The 18,398-nt window shown below is 34.7% G+C and overlaps 1 protein-coding gene across 4 annotated transcripts in view; it reads right to left on the bottom strand.

Annotated features, from left to right (window-relative positions):
• Nucleotides 1-855: 855 nt before the first annotated feature.
• TMPO (thymopoietin) overlaps nt 856-18,398 on the bottom strand; it is a 28,689-nt gene continuing 11,146 nt past the window's right edge. The window contains exons 4-9 of one of the 4 annotated variants that reach the window (XM_036865482.1): nt 13,695-13,792; nt 5,755-5,874; nt 5,560-5,655; nt 5,014-5,124; nt 3,898-3,986; nt 856-3,109 (exon numbers count right to left, since the gene is read on the bottom strand). In XM_036865482.1, the coding sequence (XP_036721377.1) occupies nt 2,824-3,109; nt 3,898-3,986; nt 5,014-5,124; nt 5,560-5,655; nt 5,755-5,874; nt 13,695-13,792 (800 nt within the window). In that variant the 3' untranslated portion in view covers nt 856-2,823. Of the gene's footprint in view, nt 3,110-3,897; nt 3,987-5,013; nt 5,125-5,559; nt 5,656-5,754; nt 5,875-13,694; nt 13,793-15,439; nt 18,191-18,398 lie in introns of those variants that run through there. The other 3 variants (XM_036865484.1, XM_036865485.1, XM_036865481.1) reach the window with 3 other exon arrangements.

Below are 18,398 nucleotides of genomic sequence, written 5' to 3'. Positions count from 1 at the left end.
ATCCCTTAAAGAGGTTTGGAACTTAGAGGCACCACTAAAGTTGTGGAAGGAGCAAGGCTGAACAGGAGAACTGGTTCAGAGTCTGTGTAAGAGTTTCGGTCTTTTAGGTCCTCTCTGCCATTATCATATGCAACCAGACTCATCATTTCTCAGCTGTGCAAATTTGGGCACGTTTCTTAACCCCTCCAAGCACCAATTTCCTCATTTGTAATGAGAGAATAAGGAAATACCCATTTCATAGGACTATCTTGAGGATTAAGTGAGTCAATACATATCAAGTACATAGAACAGTATCTAGCACACAGTAAGCCTGCAATAAAGCATACTTTGTTATTTTAAGCCTTTGATGCTACTTGCTTTCTAATTAATTACAGTGTACGTATTACCTTGAGAATCACTAATTTAAATAAAATCACCTTTGGGGGACACATGAATGATGGAGAGATAAAAGCATTTTCAACTTGTGAACACAGCTCCATGATGAATATATGGCAGCAACATCTTTGCTTAGTCTCAAAGCAAGACTAACAATCATGAGCGCCACAGATGAGTACGAAGACAGGAAAAGTGAGGGAAAAAGGGAAATGTAGACTGAAATGTATTAGTTGCTATACTGTAGAAAGTGAGAGAGGTGCCTCTGAGAGCTTCCCTACAACATTCTGTGAGTATAATGGCTATACATTGCTTACCTAGGAACGAGAGGACCAGATTACTACAATGATTAGAAGCAAAACATAAAGGAGTAAACTGAAAAGAGAACTAAAATTCAACAATCCATAAATCTCACATACAAAATGTTATCAGGAAACCTTATAGTTTGTGCTATTTGAAAAGTATTTATTGCAATGACAAAACTAGAGGTTACTTTTTTATTATTGAATTAAACTGTAAAGTCTACATCTACAATTTTAATCAGGAAGAAATGCTTTGCATTTACATCAAGGACACATTTATTCTAGTGGAATAAAACAGACACAGACAAAAGACCAAGTACACATTTAAAAAATAAAAAAAAAAGACTACATGTTTTACCTGGTCCTACTTTGCTATTTTGGACCATACCTTTCCTATTAGAAAATTGATCTCACATACATATTAAGTCTGATTTATCTTCCCACATTTCTGAACATTAAATGCAGTTTCTCACAATTTCTAATTATAAACAAAAGATTGAAAGCAATATGGGAATCAAAGTTTAAAAACAAAAAAAGTAAAAGTAGACTGCTATTACTGTATAGAGGCAACGCTGAATAAAACGTGCTCCCTCTGTGGCTCATCTCAAAACACTTTTACTTGGAGAGGCAAGCATTTCTGATCTAGGAGTAAGTTTCCCACTGCCTTTGCAGAGACCAGACCTACGAATATTTCTGGTCAACTGCAAAGTGAAAAATGTCTACAAAATATCTAAAAGCTAAATATCAGACTATGGCTGATGCAAATCAAAACTGTGTGCTGGTCTAAATATACATCTTCAGCTTTTCCTTTTTAAAAAGTATCTTTTTTATTTCAGAAGATATTTAAAAATAACTTACATTTTTAATGTGCTTTACTGTCAATGACTGTAAAGTTGAAACTCACATGATTAAATCAAAATTTTTGTTTTACTTGATTCTACTGAAATTTCAATTGCCTACTACTTTACTGAACAAAGTTATACATGAGGTAAGTTTTAGCTAAAAAAAAATAAATCAACCACAAAGATAAAGTTAACCATTTCAAAAGTAAACAAAAATCATAATGCCCGCCTCAATTTCAGAGTTTAAAAATTTATGTATTAACTACTGTGTATCCAAGGAAAGTTTACTATGTAGTTTAAAAGCACATACTTTTTGCTTTTAAAAGCACATACTTTCAAATCAAATTATGTTGGGAAATATAGGGCAAAAAAAAACTTGGCAAAATGCATTTTTGGTAACAGAAGATAATTCAATAATGAATCCAAATGGAACCTAAGACTGGTGTTTAAAATTTCTAACTTCTAAACACACACACACACACACTTATTTATCTAAAAAATATTTTGGTAACGGATTGATAGAATAAATGTTTTGCTGTAAATAAAAAGTACAAGTTTCCAATTATAGCCTTATAGCTAGCTAAACAGTCTTTAAAAACATGTACAGCCAGCTAACAGTTCTCTAAAACATGTATAAGTTGCACTGATAGATCCCTGCTAAAAATCAACTGCATTTAAATGGGTCTTACCGAAGTAGGACATTCACGATACTAGATATCTTTTAAAAAGTGAGTACAATAGGGCTACAACAATAACATTACTATTAATAAAAGTTACAGAAGAGATTATCACTGTACTTTTCCCCATAAACTCCATCAAACTTTGTTGCAGTTACCAAAACTACAATCTCAAGTTACTTTTTCTCTTACCACGTTTCACGTCTCTAGTTTTTATTAAGCAGAGAATAATTCTTAAAATCTTTTCTGTAAGAATTCAAAGTATTTAAATGTGTAGCTTCACATTATACTACCATGTTTTGCCCTTCTTGTTTCCCAAATACACAAAAACAATATACATTTTTTCTCAAAAAAGAAATAAGATGTCCACATTAAAAAAATAAAGCCTACAAAAAAGTTCCAGAGCTAAAAAAAGAGTATTCATATGGCACGAAGTGATCTCCTACTAGTCCAAAGTCCAAAACATTAAATGAAGTCCATTTATATATATCTTGCTTGCTTTTCAATGGAATACTACATTTACTGAGGTGAAATCACATTTTTTTTGTTCTTGAGTCAAGTGTACACAAATTTTTTTAATACAGTTATTAAAAATAGGAGACCAAGTTGAATGTGCCAGAGAGATATCATTCAGTTGACTTTTTTAGAGTCATTAGAAAGAAACTTATAGAATGGATTTCCTTGGTTGGTTTCCATAGCTTGATAGACCAAAAACAAAAAAAAGGCTACGACAACGAAGAGCAAAATTTTTATCCACATGGGAATGGAGCGTCCCTTTTTTGTCTTTTCTGACTTGACATCTGCCAAGGGAACATACTTAGGAATATATTTAGACGAAAAAGATTCCTCCATCCTGAAATCACTGAGTTCTAACGGCCGGCCAGCAGCCCCTTTGATTGGTCTGCGGCAACTAGCACTGTTGGGAGTGAAAGGAGGAAGAGAAAAATAAATATTAGATAAAGTCATAACTTAAATAACATAAAATGACATTATCACTCCTAATTCCAAACACATTCCTTGAGGTAACAGTAGAAAATTGTCATATAATATAAACAGCGAGATCAGTCAACCTGTTTAAAACTTCTATGCATTTTTCATTTAAAGAGTTAGATTTGTATCTTTTATTAGAAAATAATATTCAGAGTATTATAAATATTCACTAAATTTGCCTTCTTAAAGGTTTCTCAAGCTAATATATTTAGGGGATAAGAGGAAAAACATAAGGTAGTTTGGTTGTGATTCCTTCAATCAAGAAACAATTCAATAGATATCTAAAAGCAGTCTTTTCAATTAGAAAAGAGAAACTCTCAGGAATAAAACCGATTTCCTTCTTACCAGGTTTCAGTTTAGATTTAAAAATAAGAATTAAATAGTAAGTAAATGATTTATTTACAACCTTTCAGCTTAACAAAGTTAATTTTGAAACTGACTCAACTTTCAAGAATATGAACTAGTTAGTGCTTAGAAGAATTAAAGTGCTCCCAAAAAGAACAGTTTACTTATGAGAGCAGAGGTACAGTAATTTTGTGAAGAATTAAAAATTAGAATTCGTTTATGTATGTATATATAAAATAATTATGTTGTACACCCTAAATATATACATTTTAATGTCTCAAATATACCTCAATAAAGGCGGGAACAAATAAATAAATAAAAATGCCCTAATTGAATACACTAAATAATTGTTTTAGTGTATCTGAATACCTAATTCCTGTTGGTGTAGCTGCTTCAAAGGGAAACATTTCCTTAAGAATATCCCTTTCTACTCTTCTTTCCTCTGTTTTTTCTCCCACCTAATAAGAAACAAACAAACAAAAAAACAACCAGAAGTTAAAATTTAGTGTAAATGTGCAATAATTAGAACACAATTTTAAACAAAAGCTTTGGAGAACAGAATGCACTTAAATCTATCCAACTTTTACAACTGCCATTTCTAAATTCATTATTGCTTAATTATCCATACATTTCCAAGGCTCTCTTCAAATTTCCTCAGTGTGAAGATATGTTAATGTTGTAATGGGGGGGCACACATTCAAATAAGTTAAAAACAAAAAACCCAAAAAAACACAAAAAATAAAATTTCAGTACAGCTAATATGGCAGTGTAAGTTCCCTCCAATGCTTTTCATTGACATTAGAAGTACATTGTTTCTTCCTGTTAATTTTGTAATAAAACAAGTGATCAAATATAGAAGATATCAAATTAAGATGGATCTTTTAACAAATTTTAGTATATGCTTTTAACTAGAGAGTCAATCCAATCTTCCTAATTTAAGAAACATAAAATAATTTTTTAAACAACCTGATTGCTTTGCTAAATTACCTTTATGCCCAGATCAAAATAATCTTTGATAAAGAATCATTAAAATTATAATGTATCCATGCAGTTAGTACTTTAAAGCTTAATTTTACAGGAGTTAATCAATTCAAGTATAATACAAAGTCACTTTAAAGTCCCATTATCTGACCTTTCAATGAAAGGTAGTATAGCTTCCCCCACAGCCCAAGTAACACTTTCAACTCACATCCATTTTAACAAAGAGAACATATTACAAGCAGCACACAAATGAGCACTCCCTTGAAAACTGGAACTTAAAGAGGCACACAGTAGTAGCAAGAGGATAGTATTAGCATGTCATACGATATTACTTTCCATTGTCACTAATAAAGTATGTCTTTAAGATAATATATGCACATAAATAGACACACACCCCCCCACCCAACAAAGAAAGCTCTGCTCCCTCCCACTCCAAAAAACAAATATAAATATTTCTTCATTAAAAGATCAATGATAGCATCGATCTAAATTTTATTCATTTACTTCAGCTCTTGTCAATGGTTTCTTTGGTGTTCTTCTGGGTATGTCTGAGAATTCAGTGATTGGCAGAATAGGAGCTGCATGCTTGAAATTTCCAGTCACCCTATTGACAACCTGCCAAGATTCAAATTATTCAGACTCAGAATTATCCAAACATAACAAAGACACGTTAAAAGAAAAAATGATAGTCGATTTCTCTAATATTTGAAACTTTCCCTTAATAAAAATTTAGGCATAAGAACCTAGAAATACATTAGTGTTTCATGTGAAGGAAGCCTTATTATTCTTCAAACATGTTAGCAAAAAAGTATCCTTATAACACTAAGTATTCTTGCACAATGAATTATACATATATTAAAGTGGCTACACTGAAAACTTCTAAAATTCAGAATTATATGGGGAAAATGAGTTTAAAATATGTTTAAAAACATTTGAAAAAAAAAAAAAAAACATTTGTTTGAGGTTTGCCAAAATTCGCCACCTCCCCAATTCTAAGTAAAGGATAATTTACAAAGAATACCACTTGTATAGTTTATGAAACATATTTACTAAAGTTTCGTTGCTTGAAGCCATTATAGTTTCAGCTATGGGAGTACTCTCTGAAATTATTGCACCATCTATACGAAAATGTTCTGAAGTTTCCACCTGTTAGTTTGAAAACAAAACAAAAACAATAAATATAAAATAACCACTAAAACCCTACCAATCTGAGAACCCCATTCTAAGCAATAAGCCTTGCATCACCCTTTTCCTCGGAGTTCTTCTCGACCCTCTCGTAGATTCCCTAGTTAATGCCTGCAGAGGTCCGCCTTTTGAAGATCCACTTGTCCATTCAGTCTCAGTTACTCCAGCTTGAGAATAGCTCTATTCAAGCATCAACACATTAAAAAGTCATATTCTAATATCAAACACCTTAATAATGATGGCCATATTAGCATACTGAGAATCCATGAGAAGTTTCCAAATGCCAGCATTTGAAAATAATGCTATGCCCTCAAAATATTTCAAATGTATTGACTGACTAGATATGTAGGCATAAGAAAACACTTAAAATATGGTAAAATACATTAGAGTCCAACTATAGGAGCTCACATATTATGATAAAAGTGAGAGGGGGAAAAAAGACATCAATTTATCACTGGCTCCTTTTGTGACTTGCTGTTTACTATCTGGCTCCAGTATCATAGCTGCATCTCTAGCTGTCTAAACAAAAAAGCAGGCTGATCATGACTTGTAAGAAAGTCATTTGTTATATATAACAAGTCAGTTTCCTTTTAAAACAAAATACAAATTTTATAATTGTTAGCATAGATTAAACATTATTCTTGTCGTGTGGTTAGGACTATTTAATCTATACACAGCTATCTGACTTAAAAGTTCCCAGGTGTCAAACTCATCTTAGAAACAGATAATAAAATTGAGCAGCAACAAAAACTTGATGGTCATCTTTTTTGTGAACAGGCAAGCCTAAAATGTCACTGCCAGGACTCAGTGCCACTCACTCCTCACTACTGAAAAAAGAAGAAAAAATGGTAATAGGGATAGACCACTGTCCATTTCCAGTCCCAGATTTATTTCTCCTTGGAAAAGTCGATTGATTTTCCTCATTTAAAAAATAATTTAGCAGTCCTCACATAACAGTTTGAAAAGCACTAGACTAGTGCTTCTACCTGAAGCTTTTGTTAAAATGCATATTCTGATTAAGTAGCTCCAGGGTGAGGCCTGAGATTCTACATTCCAAGGATCAAGTTATTCAACTTTTGAAACTTTTATTACCAGATGATTCTTATAAATTCTTTTAACTAGAGGACATCTATCAATGATTAGTTATACTAGAATATGCTTATACTATCACTTTTGCTTTCAAGCTAATATTTTATGTAGATAACTGATGTTTTTATATCTAAGTTAGTGTCTATTAATTTTAAAGATAGATATATTTTACTCTTATCTCGGGACAAGAGCAGTCATCCAGTAAGTACACTTATTTGGCTGGAAGCATTACTACCAAAACACCACAAGATACAGACATAGTTTCATACATCTGGTTTTATATTTATCTATATTTGGAATTGACTTTATAAGAGTTTCCCCTTTGACTCACAATCTGAATCTCTGGGTTTCTTTTCCAGCTATCAATTAGGAAAAATTTGCTGAATGCAAACATTGTTAGTCAAAAGACAAATTTGTAAACAAATCACACACACATATAATAGATGCTTATTAATAGTTAAATTCCTGATTATTTGAGTAGAAGGGAACACTAGTTTTAATCTGAAGTTCTCAATCCTGGTGGCACAGTATCATCTGGGAAGCTTTTAAAAAATACCAAGTGCCCCAACCCCACCTTAGACCAATTAAGTCAGAATCTCTTCTAGACCGGCCTGGGCTTCATTAAATTTTGTAGCTCCTGAAGGGATTCTAATGTGCAGCATAACGTAACTGACTTATGATACATCTCAAAGCCAAGTATTTTTTTCAAACTACTTCCAACACTGCTTCCTCTTTAATAATCAATTGCTCAATGCCAATAAAAATAATGAGAGTATTTTTAAAATATTCTAGTTTGATAGTCTACCTGGTATTATCAATGTATACTATTTAAAAACTCCTTGAAGAATTAAAAAGAACATTACTTTAAAGGGCTAATAAAGTCATCAGTTATGCAACTAATACAATATGAAGCCTAGATATTTTACCTATGTCCACGAAGGTAAGGAGGGGGGAAGAAGAGACATACTTTTCCCTTAAAATTGGTTATCTACCAAATTCCAGGACTTTCCATTTGTTATGTTTTATTCTGAATAAATAACTGAAATAATCTCTTCATCAAAAATTTTACCAAACATCTATTGAAACTATTACACTTAAAACAAAAAAAAGTTTACATTTTTATTAGTTATCTTTGACATTAAAGGCCAAGTTCCATTTAGAGATTTTTAAATGTTCTCCCATGGAAGAAAACACAAGAAATTCATTGGTTGCCTGTGGAAATAGCTGGGAACACGGGTAGGATGGACACTTTTCACTATAAATCATTTATGCTTTCTTTTGCTCAGGTTTATTAAATTCTTTGGTTGAGGACTGTCAACCAATTTCATTAGTTCTTGCCTATCATCTAATTTAGAATTAATCATCTTCACAGAAAACTATCTTTCATACAACCAGAAAAGATACCTTGAAGACTGAAAAAAAATTTTTTCTACCACAATCCACTATGCAACAAGTGACTCTGAGAAGAAAATATAAATAAAAAACAAAATTACAATTCAGTGTTATAACTACTTAAGAGTAAGATGGACCAAGCAATTATTAACTGAAAAGAAAAACTCACTGCTACATAAAATTAGTAATGTGACTGCTATATGCTCTGTGGCCAAAATAAGGATTGTAGTGTCATCTATTTTCAGCAAGATGTTCTATAGAAAGTCCTCAATTTATCATGGAGACAACAGGAGGAAGAAACAAAAAAACTCTATCAGGTAAAAAGTTATTCAGAAGACATCAGGCAGTTGAGGCACATGAGAATGCAGGAGCTGGGTTATTAAAGGAGGCTATAAATCTCATTCAGTAAAAATACAAGCTTTAACTAGGTTATAAAAAAATAATCAGGATAATTAAAAGCCACCTTACTTTAAAGAACTATTAATTTAAGTAAAACATGACCAATATGGTTACTCATATTAACTTTTTTTTTTTTTAAAAACAGCATCATATCCCTCCATTAGAGAAAGGTACTCCCATACATTACTTGTGGGAATGCGAAATGCTTCAACTCTTACACAAGGGAATTTGCTAACATCTAGCAAAATTACCCAGCAATTTCACTTCTAGATTTCCTGAAGATAAACTGGCTAAAACATGAAACAACACATGTAAAAAGGCTGTTCACTGGTGCACCTTTGCATTATTCAGAATAGCACATAACTGAATAATCAATAACAAACAATCAAAATATCCATCAAAAGGAAAGTGGCTGAATAAATTACAGTAAATCCATAAAAATGCAATACCATGCAGTGGTATAAAGCAATGAGGAAGCAATGAGGAAGAAGGCTATACTATATCTTGACATGATCTCAGGGTAAGTGTTTAGATTAAAAACAAAAAAATAGAAATGTGCAATGTAGGCTGTCTTTCATATATGGAGGGGAGCATAAATAAATATATAAATCTATTATTTACTTATATTTTCAAAAAGAAACAAAATATAAACCGAAACTTAATAAAAATAGTAACCTATGGATGGAAGGAGCAAAGATAGAAGCCAGATTTCTGACTCTTCTTTTGGCCAAATAAAACCACATATATATTCTCAAAAACTAAAAAACAAATATGAAAGAAAAAAATTCTTTCAAGTGACTTTAAGCACAGTATTTTGATTTTATATCCTTAACATAAGAAAAACTGCCCCCCTATCTGAAAATACAATTAGCAGCTTTACTATTAGTAGTAATATTGTTATTTAGAAACATATATATAGTGAAAATTACATAAGAAACAATATTATTTTAAGAACCAAGATACTCAGCATAAGAGAAAAGAGATACAAGTGTAACACCTAGAAATTAGCCTGCATTCATAAATTTGAGGAATTCATGACCTATCTTCTCTTTCTAAAAAGTAAGTACTCCTAGCTTTACCTACGAAAAAGCCTAGAACAATGACAACTCAGGAGGAATGAACACCCTAGCATCCAGGCTGTAGGTAGCTTCCAAATAATATTTTCTATTAAAAGGATAAGGAGTTCTTTGGAAAAATGACTGACTTGATAAGAGGCAGGAAATATACAGCCCAGGACTTCTTATTGTGCCAGCAAAAAAAAGTATCGAAGACAAATGGGGTCAATAAAAGGATACAGGAATCAACTCAGTAATTCCCAGTGGCTAAAGATGGTGCAACTTGAATGTGAAAAAAGAATAATGACTGCAATTGATCATAAATCAAATATATAAAAACCATAGTAGTAAAAAGATATTATTGATCGCCTTTCAAAATGACTAGAGCACTTTAACTTGATAACTGGCAAATAAAAGGCATGTAAGCATTTATCCTGGCTCTCCTATATGAATTTTATTTCAAGGTAACTAGGCAATTTACAAGGGAAAGTTCTTTATAAAAGAATTCCAGTTATAGATGTAAAGGAATCAGAGAATTCCTAGATCCATTATTTCATTTGAAGTAATGAAATAATGGATCCAGGCAATAATCATAATGGCTGTCATAACCATTAAATGAAAGGGCGACGTGGAACTTTATAATGGATGAATCAGGCTTTCAACGCCTGAACCTATTACTAATTAATTTTAGCATCATCAAAAGGATATCATGTGTCAATGTGAAGGCCATAACGCCATTTGTGAAGTATTCTTGTCAAAGTAACTGAACTCAGATCTAACCAACCCTTTAGATCTGTGCTGTACAAAATGATAGCTACTAGCCACGTGTAGTTATTTAAATTGAAATAACATAAAATTAAAATTTTAGTTTCTCAGCCATACAAGTCACATTCCAAGTATTAAGTGGCTACTTAATGAACAGCAGATATACAACATTTCCATCATCACAGAAAGGTCTATTGCACAGTCCCACTATAGTTCTAACTCCCAGTCTACAGGAAATCCAGGGTATAAAAGAGCAAATTAGGGCTTCCCTGGTGGCACAGTGGTTGAGGATCCGCCTGCCAATGCAGGGGACACGGGTTCGAGTCCTGGTCCGGGAAGATCCCACATGCCGCGGAGCAACTAAGCCCGTGCACCATAACTACTGAGCCTGCGTTCTAGAGCCCGTGAGCCACAACTACTGAGCCCGCATGCTGCAACTACTGAAGCCCGCATGCCTAGAGCTCGTGCTCACAAGAGAAGCCCGCGCACTGCAACGAAGACCCAATGCAGCCAAAAATAAATAAATAAATAAATTTATTTTAAAAAAAAAAGAGCAAATTAAACGACCCTTGAAGAAGCAATCTGCCAAATCCACAATGCGAGAAATATTATAGAGAACTAACCTGGTTTCTTCACCAAATAAATGGAGGGACGGGAAACCGTTATAGTGGAAATAGCTACAGACTTAAAAGACAAAACAAGGGCTTCCCAGGTGGCACAGTGGTTAAGAATCCGCCTGCCAATGCAGGAGACACAGGTTCGAGCCCTAGTACGGGAAGATCCCACATGCCGCAGAGCAACTAAGCCCGTGAGCCACAACTACTGAGCCCAAGGGCCACAACTACTGAAGCCCACACGCTCTAGGGCCTGCATGCCGCAACTACTGAGCCTGCATGCTGCAACTACTGAAGCCCGTGTGTCTAGAGCCCATGCTCCGCAACAAGAGAAGCCACCGCGATGAGAAGCCCAGGCACCGCAACGAAGAGTAGCCCCCGCTCGCCGCAACTAGAGAAAGCCCACAGGCAGCAATGAAGACCCAATGCAGCTAAAAATAAGTAAATAAAATAAATAAACTTATTTTTAAAAAAAGACAAAACAAAATCAAAAACACCAAATGATATGTGGAGTTTGTATGGAACCTGATTTGAATAATTCAATCATAAAAGAGACATTTCTGAAACTGGAGGTTACTGTATGGAGAATGTATAAAGCTTTGAACACAGATATGAAAGATTTTATACACACACACAATGCCACTATCACTCCAAATAAAATTAATAATTCTTTCATATCTAACATATATATCTAATATATATAAATAAAAAACAGCTCCAATCTTTTAGAGATATATACTGAAATATTGACATTTTAATGTGTGAAATGAGATAATGGCAGAGATTTGTTTTAATATACTTCAGCAACAAACAACAAAACCAAAGGAATTAAAAATGCTGCAGGGTGCAGGTGAAGATAAAATAAAACTGGTAGAATGTTGACAGCTGTTGAGGTTCTGTGACTGAAGGATCAGTAAACTCCTCCCTTTACTCTTCCATATGATTTAAATTTTGTGGGACTTCCTTGGTGGTCCACTGGTTAAGAATCCGCCTGAATGCAGGGGCCACAGGTTTGAGCCCTGGTCTGGGAAGATCCCACATGCTGCGGACCAACTAAGCCCGTGTGCCACAACTACCGAGCCTGCGCTCTAGAGCCCACGCGCCACAACTACTGAAGCCTGTGCGCCCAGAGCCCATGCTCTGCAACAAGAGAAGCCACCATGATGAGAAGCCCGTGCAGCGCAACGAAGAGTAGCCCCCGCTCGCTGCAACTAGAGAAAGCCCGTGGGCAGCAACGAAGACCCAACAAAGCCAAAAATAAATAAATTTATTTAAAAAAAAAAAGAACCTGCCTTCCAATGCAGGGGACATGGGTTCAATCCCTGGTCAGGGAACTAAGATCCCACATGCCATGCGCCACAACTAGAGAAGAAACCCGCACGCTGCAAAGAAGAGCCAGTGCAGCCAAAAAAAAAAAAAAGTGTATAATAAGGCTGTTGTCTAACCCTGCCTCTCATCTCCTAAATCTACTCTCTCCTTTGACTATTTATCCTGTCCCTCAGTTTAGATTCCTCAGGTCAAACAATTACCCCTTAAACCATATTTAAAACCATCTTCCCACCCTCCTTTTAACTTCTTATCTGACAAGTCAATGCATTCTTGCTAGCACTATACCATCTTGCCTACATAAATTGGACCAAAATTCTCCATGCCTGTCTATTTCAGTGTCCTTCACCAGATTTTCCTAGTTTCTCTTGCTCTGTTATTTCCTTATTCTTCAGTGTGCCCCTGCAGCTCTTCCTTGGCAACAATAGATAAAAAGACAACAAAATATTTATTTCAGTCTTTGGTTCAGTATTAAACCAAATCTTCTTTCATTCAAAGCTCTATACATTCTCCATACAGTCACCAAGCTCATTTCTAACAAATAGTTCTGAAATTCAACTTAACTACATCAAACTAAGAAAGACACATGGCTTAAGAAATCAAGAATACTTCCACTGATGATGTGTGACTTTAAAATGACAAAGAGAAAATGGAAAAGATAAATAGCCAACTAGACAAATCTTCCAGCTGGACAGAAAAAGGGTAAGGAAAATGACTCTAGGGATAGCTGACTTGTAAAGCGTCAGCCAAATCAATGCCTGATTAGCCAATAATTTGTTCTCTGTAAACTGAGTTCATTATTCCTGTGCTTATTTTCCCCTTAGTTTCCTACATTTTCCTTTTGGAAAAGTGCATCTTGCCTCACCCATAAAAAGGTGAATTTTTGTCTAGAATAAGGAAAGAAAACAGTGTGGTCTTAGGATCAGACTAGCTTCAGAATTGAGGGAAAAGCCACAGAATTATTATAAAACAGGCAAAAATAAAAGCAAAGTTAAAAATCTAGAGACAAAGACACAAATATAAAACCATTCCCCTGTTTTTTATTATATCAGAATTGCTTAGGTATTTCCACCTTTTAAAATATGTCTCTTAAAAAGCAGTATGACTGGCTCTGAACCATGCTTAGCATAGAATCAAACACAAATGAGACATTTATTAAACACTTGCTTTTGCACTAAACACAGGCTACACTACTGACAAAACACACAAAGTTTAGATTTCTAGCGCCATTTAATGAATGCTTTATCGAGTGTGCTGGATTTTCGGTGTCAACTATGAACTAAAGGCAGGGACACAGGCAAATTAGTGTTGTCAGAAGATTACTTATACCTGAATACAGCAACCATAAAGCTAAAGATACCTGATTGTGCTCAACTCTTCTTTGCTTGAGTGTTACCGGAGTCTTTGCTCTGCCCTTTAGTGGTTCTCTCTTCTCAAGCTTGAGCTCTATTTTAGAGTCTGGAAATAACATCGGAGAAATCATTACTCTCTGAGACACACAATAAACTACAATGTCATCCTAACATTACTCTGGAACCCTGGTTTTTCGGCACACTGATACATAAAATAAGTCTGTATATTAGTACTACCTCAACAGACCCAAGCTGGTTAACTGCAATTTCTGTCTTTAAAAACTTTTCTTTTCCATTTTTATTTCATTCCATTTTTGTTTATCTTCCCCACTCCTTAATATGATCACCACTTCTTCCTATTTATTCTTTCTTTTTTCTGGGACTAATAGCCTGAAACAAAGTAACAACCCGTGGAGGCTTTTCACTGAAAACAATTAGTAAGTGGGAAAAGTACATTAGAATACATAGTTGTTACCATTCTTTTGTCCATACAGTGCATTATTACTACATAAACAAAGGTTAGTTATTAAATTAAAATTTAGAATATGGGAGGGAAAAAGCTATAGAGAATTTTAAGACTGAAAAAAACTTGTATGGTATCAAGCCGCTAATAACAATAAATAAGTACAATGACGTTAATACATAAGTGCATTTTAAAAGTCTGTCCTTTTTTGATGTGACTATAAAAACCCTGGGTATAACTGAAGAGGTAAGGAAGAACCTTGTTCACAGAAAAGTACAACCAATCACAGGTCACTTCTCCTCAGCCTCCCCCATAATAAAGTACCATATCTTGGAAGAGAAGCTAGTGCATGTATATTAGCGTATCACCATGATGGTTATTGCCATAACAACTCAAATACGTATATCTTTTTTCATAGGCTTCAATATCCCATTCTCCTAGTTTTGATTTTATCACCATTTGAAGGGCTAGACTTTTCAAGAGACTTGATAAAAATTTTAGCTAGCTTCCACATTTTTGTGGCCATTTAGCATAGTATAGCAAAATTAATGTCAGTTGTCACTTCTAAAACTTCTATTACCAAAAAGTTACTTTCTTATGAGACAGAAATGGAGTCAACTCTTAAACAAAAGCTTAGTTTTGCATGAATTCAATGCAGTTGTGCTAAAAAGTAGTCAAGATAGTTATGTGTCTTCTAAATATCTAGCCTAGTACCAGTCAGTCCAGTCTACTTGCAAGTTTCCCAAAAATAGTGATTTTTTTTACCATGTTAGTTCAAATAGTTCCATCTTTATTCAGGATTAAGGTATCAACTCCATCCCCCACTTCCCAGTCATTCTATTAATGGCTCTATTATCTATGGGACAATCTTTAGCATTATAAAGTCTTATGTTATTTCAGAACCTAAGAATAAGAAAGCAAAAAGAACCCAATAGTACTTGAGCAGAAATTGATTAAACAAATAAGATATCTGGTTACAGAATAATTCCTCTTACAAACTTAAATTCCAATAGCCAATAAAAACATGGTCTTCATCAACTATACTTCAATTAGAAAAAAAAAACAAACCCCAAAACCATGGTCCTCAAATAGGAAAAAAAACCCCCCGAACATTTAATAATAATTTGAATATGTTCAGCTATACCATTGGAATGTCAAGTGAGTTTCAGTGATGAAATGGAAAAGGGATGTTGTTCATCCATAAATATCTAACTTGTTGCAACTCTTAAGAATAAAACACACATACAACATGTTTGTGGAGACCACACAAAACTGTTCAAATTTAACAACTTTATTGAATTTGCAAAAGCATTCTACAATTATACATTAAAAAAAAAATCACATAGTACTTAGTAGGTACATGTATACATGTACATTTCAGAAGACAAATAACAAATAGAATTACTCCCAGAAAGCTGCAAAGATGGATAGGTTAATCGAAGAATATAGTAATGGCTGTAAGTCCCAAGGGACTATATTTTGTTTATAATTAATACTACTATTTTCCATAAAAATACAAAGAAATTCGATTATCAAGTGCCTCCACAGTTAGACCCCCTCATCTTACAATCATAGAAATGAAAACAGAGAATAATATATTGCTTTATTTAGACACACAGAAACTGGGATATAGTATGATTTCTTATGACTTTAAAAAAAAACTAATAAAATTTGCTTTTAGAATTTAGCTTAGATTAAGCCTAATCATCCATGAATTACAACATACCTTAAAAGTGTTACTTATAAAAAAAAAGTCCCATCTTTGCTGATTTGTCTGACTATAGTTTCACGGTGGTGGTGAGAACGCACGGCCCCAGAACACTATGGTCTGGAGCAGTGTTTCTCTAAGTGCAGCCCACCAACTGTTTGCTACCAGTCCATGAAAAAACGAGGCATTTGCACCAGCATGTAAATCAGCGCACTGTCTTTCCTCTACCAATAAAGTTTTACCACAAAAATAAAACCTGTCATTCATCTAGATTCAAATTCTGGTACATGCTTATCTTATCTGTGGATCAGTAACAGTTTGTAGACTGGCACTTTGAGTTGCACTGATTTGGAATATTATGAACCATACTGTAGATAACAGTAAAAAACAACACAAATGAGAAAATAAGAGAAAATATGTAGACAAGTTCTGGAAAGTAATAAAATATTTAGTAATATTTAAAACCATGGAGACTCAACTTATAATCTAGTTAATGGAATTTTCTTAGTTTTGAAGAGTTGTAAAATCTTAAAATAGGAAAGACTGAACTATTTGAGAAAAAAATGTGATCTAGAAAAGCTTTAAACTGTTAGTATCAGGCTTTCTTTCTGTGCAACTAAAAAAAAAAAGGCAGATATATGTAGGCAATTACTTTTATACTGCAATTTAATTGGTAGAAGTTTGACACTTTGAAATTAGCCTATTCTGGAGACTAAAAAGACCTTAGAAAATTTTGGCATAAAAGTACTTCAAATTCCTAGAAAAGCTACCAACTTCCCCATATCAAAGATAAGATAGATGTCTTTATTCTTAATTTTATTAGCGTTTTCCACGCTTTTTAATTACTTTGAACACTTCCCTTCCAAACAATGTTCCGCCTTTAAAGGGAGTAACAGCCAGCTTATTCTTAGAAGCTGGATTAATTTTGCAATCTTTTAGCCAGAGATATCGGCGGCCTAAAGTGGAAGATCCCATGGTATGAGCAGCCATTTTTATTTCATCAAAGGCAGCTTCACAAAGAAATGAGGCCGCATCGTATGTTTTGCTTAGCATCCCAAGTGCCTGGTGCACGTGACTAGGATCTGACCTGAGAATTTGTGCAGCCTGACTAATGTCTGCCTGCATAGCCCGAACTACAAAGGCAGTATGGGTTGCAATCCGCAATGCTGATGCTGCAGCTTCATACGTTCCACAAAGTGCTAAGTCCAACTGTTTATCACAGGACTCAGGGGAAGCTGCCTGAATACCTGCTGGTGGAGTGGCTTCAGAAATAAACCCTAGGATTTCATCATCTACTTTTGGAACTGATAATATCCGTGTTGCCTCTCTGGAAGAAATTGGATACTTGCATGCCAATGAAGGCAGCTGCCTGTCAATTTGCTGCCACTCCTCTTCAATTACTTTTAAAATAGATTCATGGAAGGGAAAAGATAGTTCGGGGGCATCTATTTTATCATGCTGTGATTGCTTAGACATTTCTATGCCTAAGGTAGTGAGTGAGTGAGAGACAACGGTTTTTGCAGAAGAAGACATCAGTTCAGATCCAGGTATATTTTGAAATGCCACAGAGGAACCTGAATCCTTTTCTTCTACTGACTTCTCACTGAGTCTAGGTAATTTTCGTGGAGGAGACAGGGATTCTGTTTCTCGAAAATTAGGTGCATCAATTCTCTTCCATATATTTTCTACATCCAGTGGGGGTGTAGAGCTAGAAGTCCCAGGCAAACTACCTACTCCACCCTGGACCAACAGAGAATTGACGTAATCTCTGATTGCCTTAGCCAGTGGTGGAGAAATTACTTGTGATCTCTCAGACTCTTCTAGTGCTCTCCTTTCACTGGAGAGAACTGACTGATCTGAAACATGGGACCTCTCAGTACATAATGGTTGAATTCCACTTTTCTCTCCACAGTAAATATTTTCTACTATGTCTTTATAGCAAGTACTGGTGGTTTCTTTAATCAGTGAAGGAGAAGCTGCAGCAGAGACCAACATGGCAGCGAGTTCATGCTGAGGAGATGTCGAAGAACTTTTCTCTAAACATCTATCATGGCTAGACTTGGAGGAAACAAACAAATTCCCTCCAGAGGCTAACTTCTGCAACTGTTCCCTGCCAGGCAAGGCTGTGGCAATAAGAGGTTCCCTAGGTGGGTCTCCCTTAGAAGAATGTACTTTCTTAGCTGCCTGTTGTTCAGTCCTGCCCAAAGGAGGACGGGTGGAGATTTCAGGAAAAGAAATACCCTGAAAAAATCCACCAGAGGGAGTAGTTGCAAGTTCAGAAAAAGGAACAAAATCCCTAGTGGACTTCACTTTCTTGTGTTCTTTCTTCTTTCCTGTAGAGGCAAAAGAGGCAGGAAGTTTAAGCATTACTTGGGTTTAAGCTGATTCTATTCTTTGCCTCTTTGCTAATAACATAGTGCTGTTGAAGGAACATTCTGAACAACCAATTTGACAGACTGTGCCCTGGCAGGCAATGCTTATGGAGATATAAGCAATTTGAGTCATTCAATAGTCATGAAATTAACAAACAAGTCATATGAA

Source organism: Balaenoptera musculus, chromosome 10, assembly GCF_009873245.2.
Source record: "Balaenoptera musculus isolate JJ_BM4_2016_0621 chromosome 10, mBalMus1.pri.v3, whole genome shotgun sequence".
NCBI classification, from domain to species: domain Eukaryota; kingdom Metazoa; phylum Chordata; class Mammalia; order Artiodactyla; family Balaenopteridae; genus Balaenoptera; species Balaenoptera musculus.
Note: the sequence above shows the minus strand (reverse complement) of the source record. Positions and strands in the feature narration are given on the sequence as shown.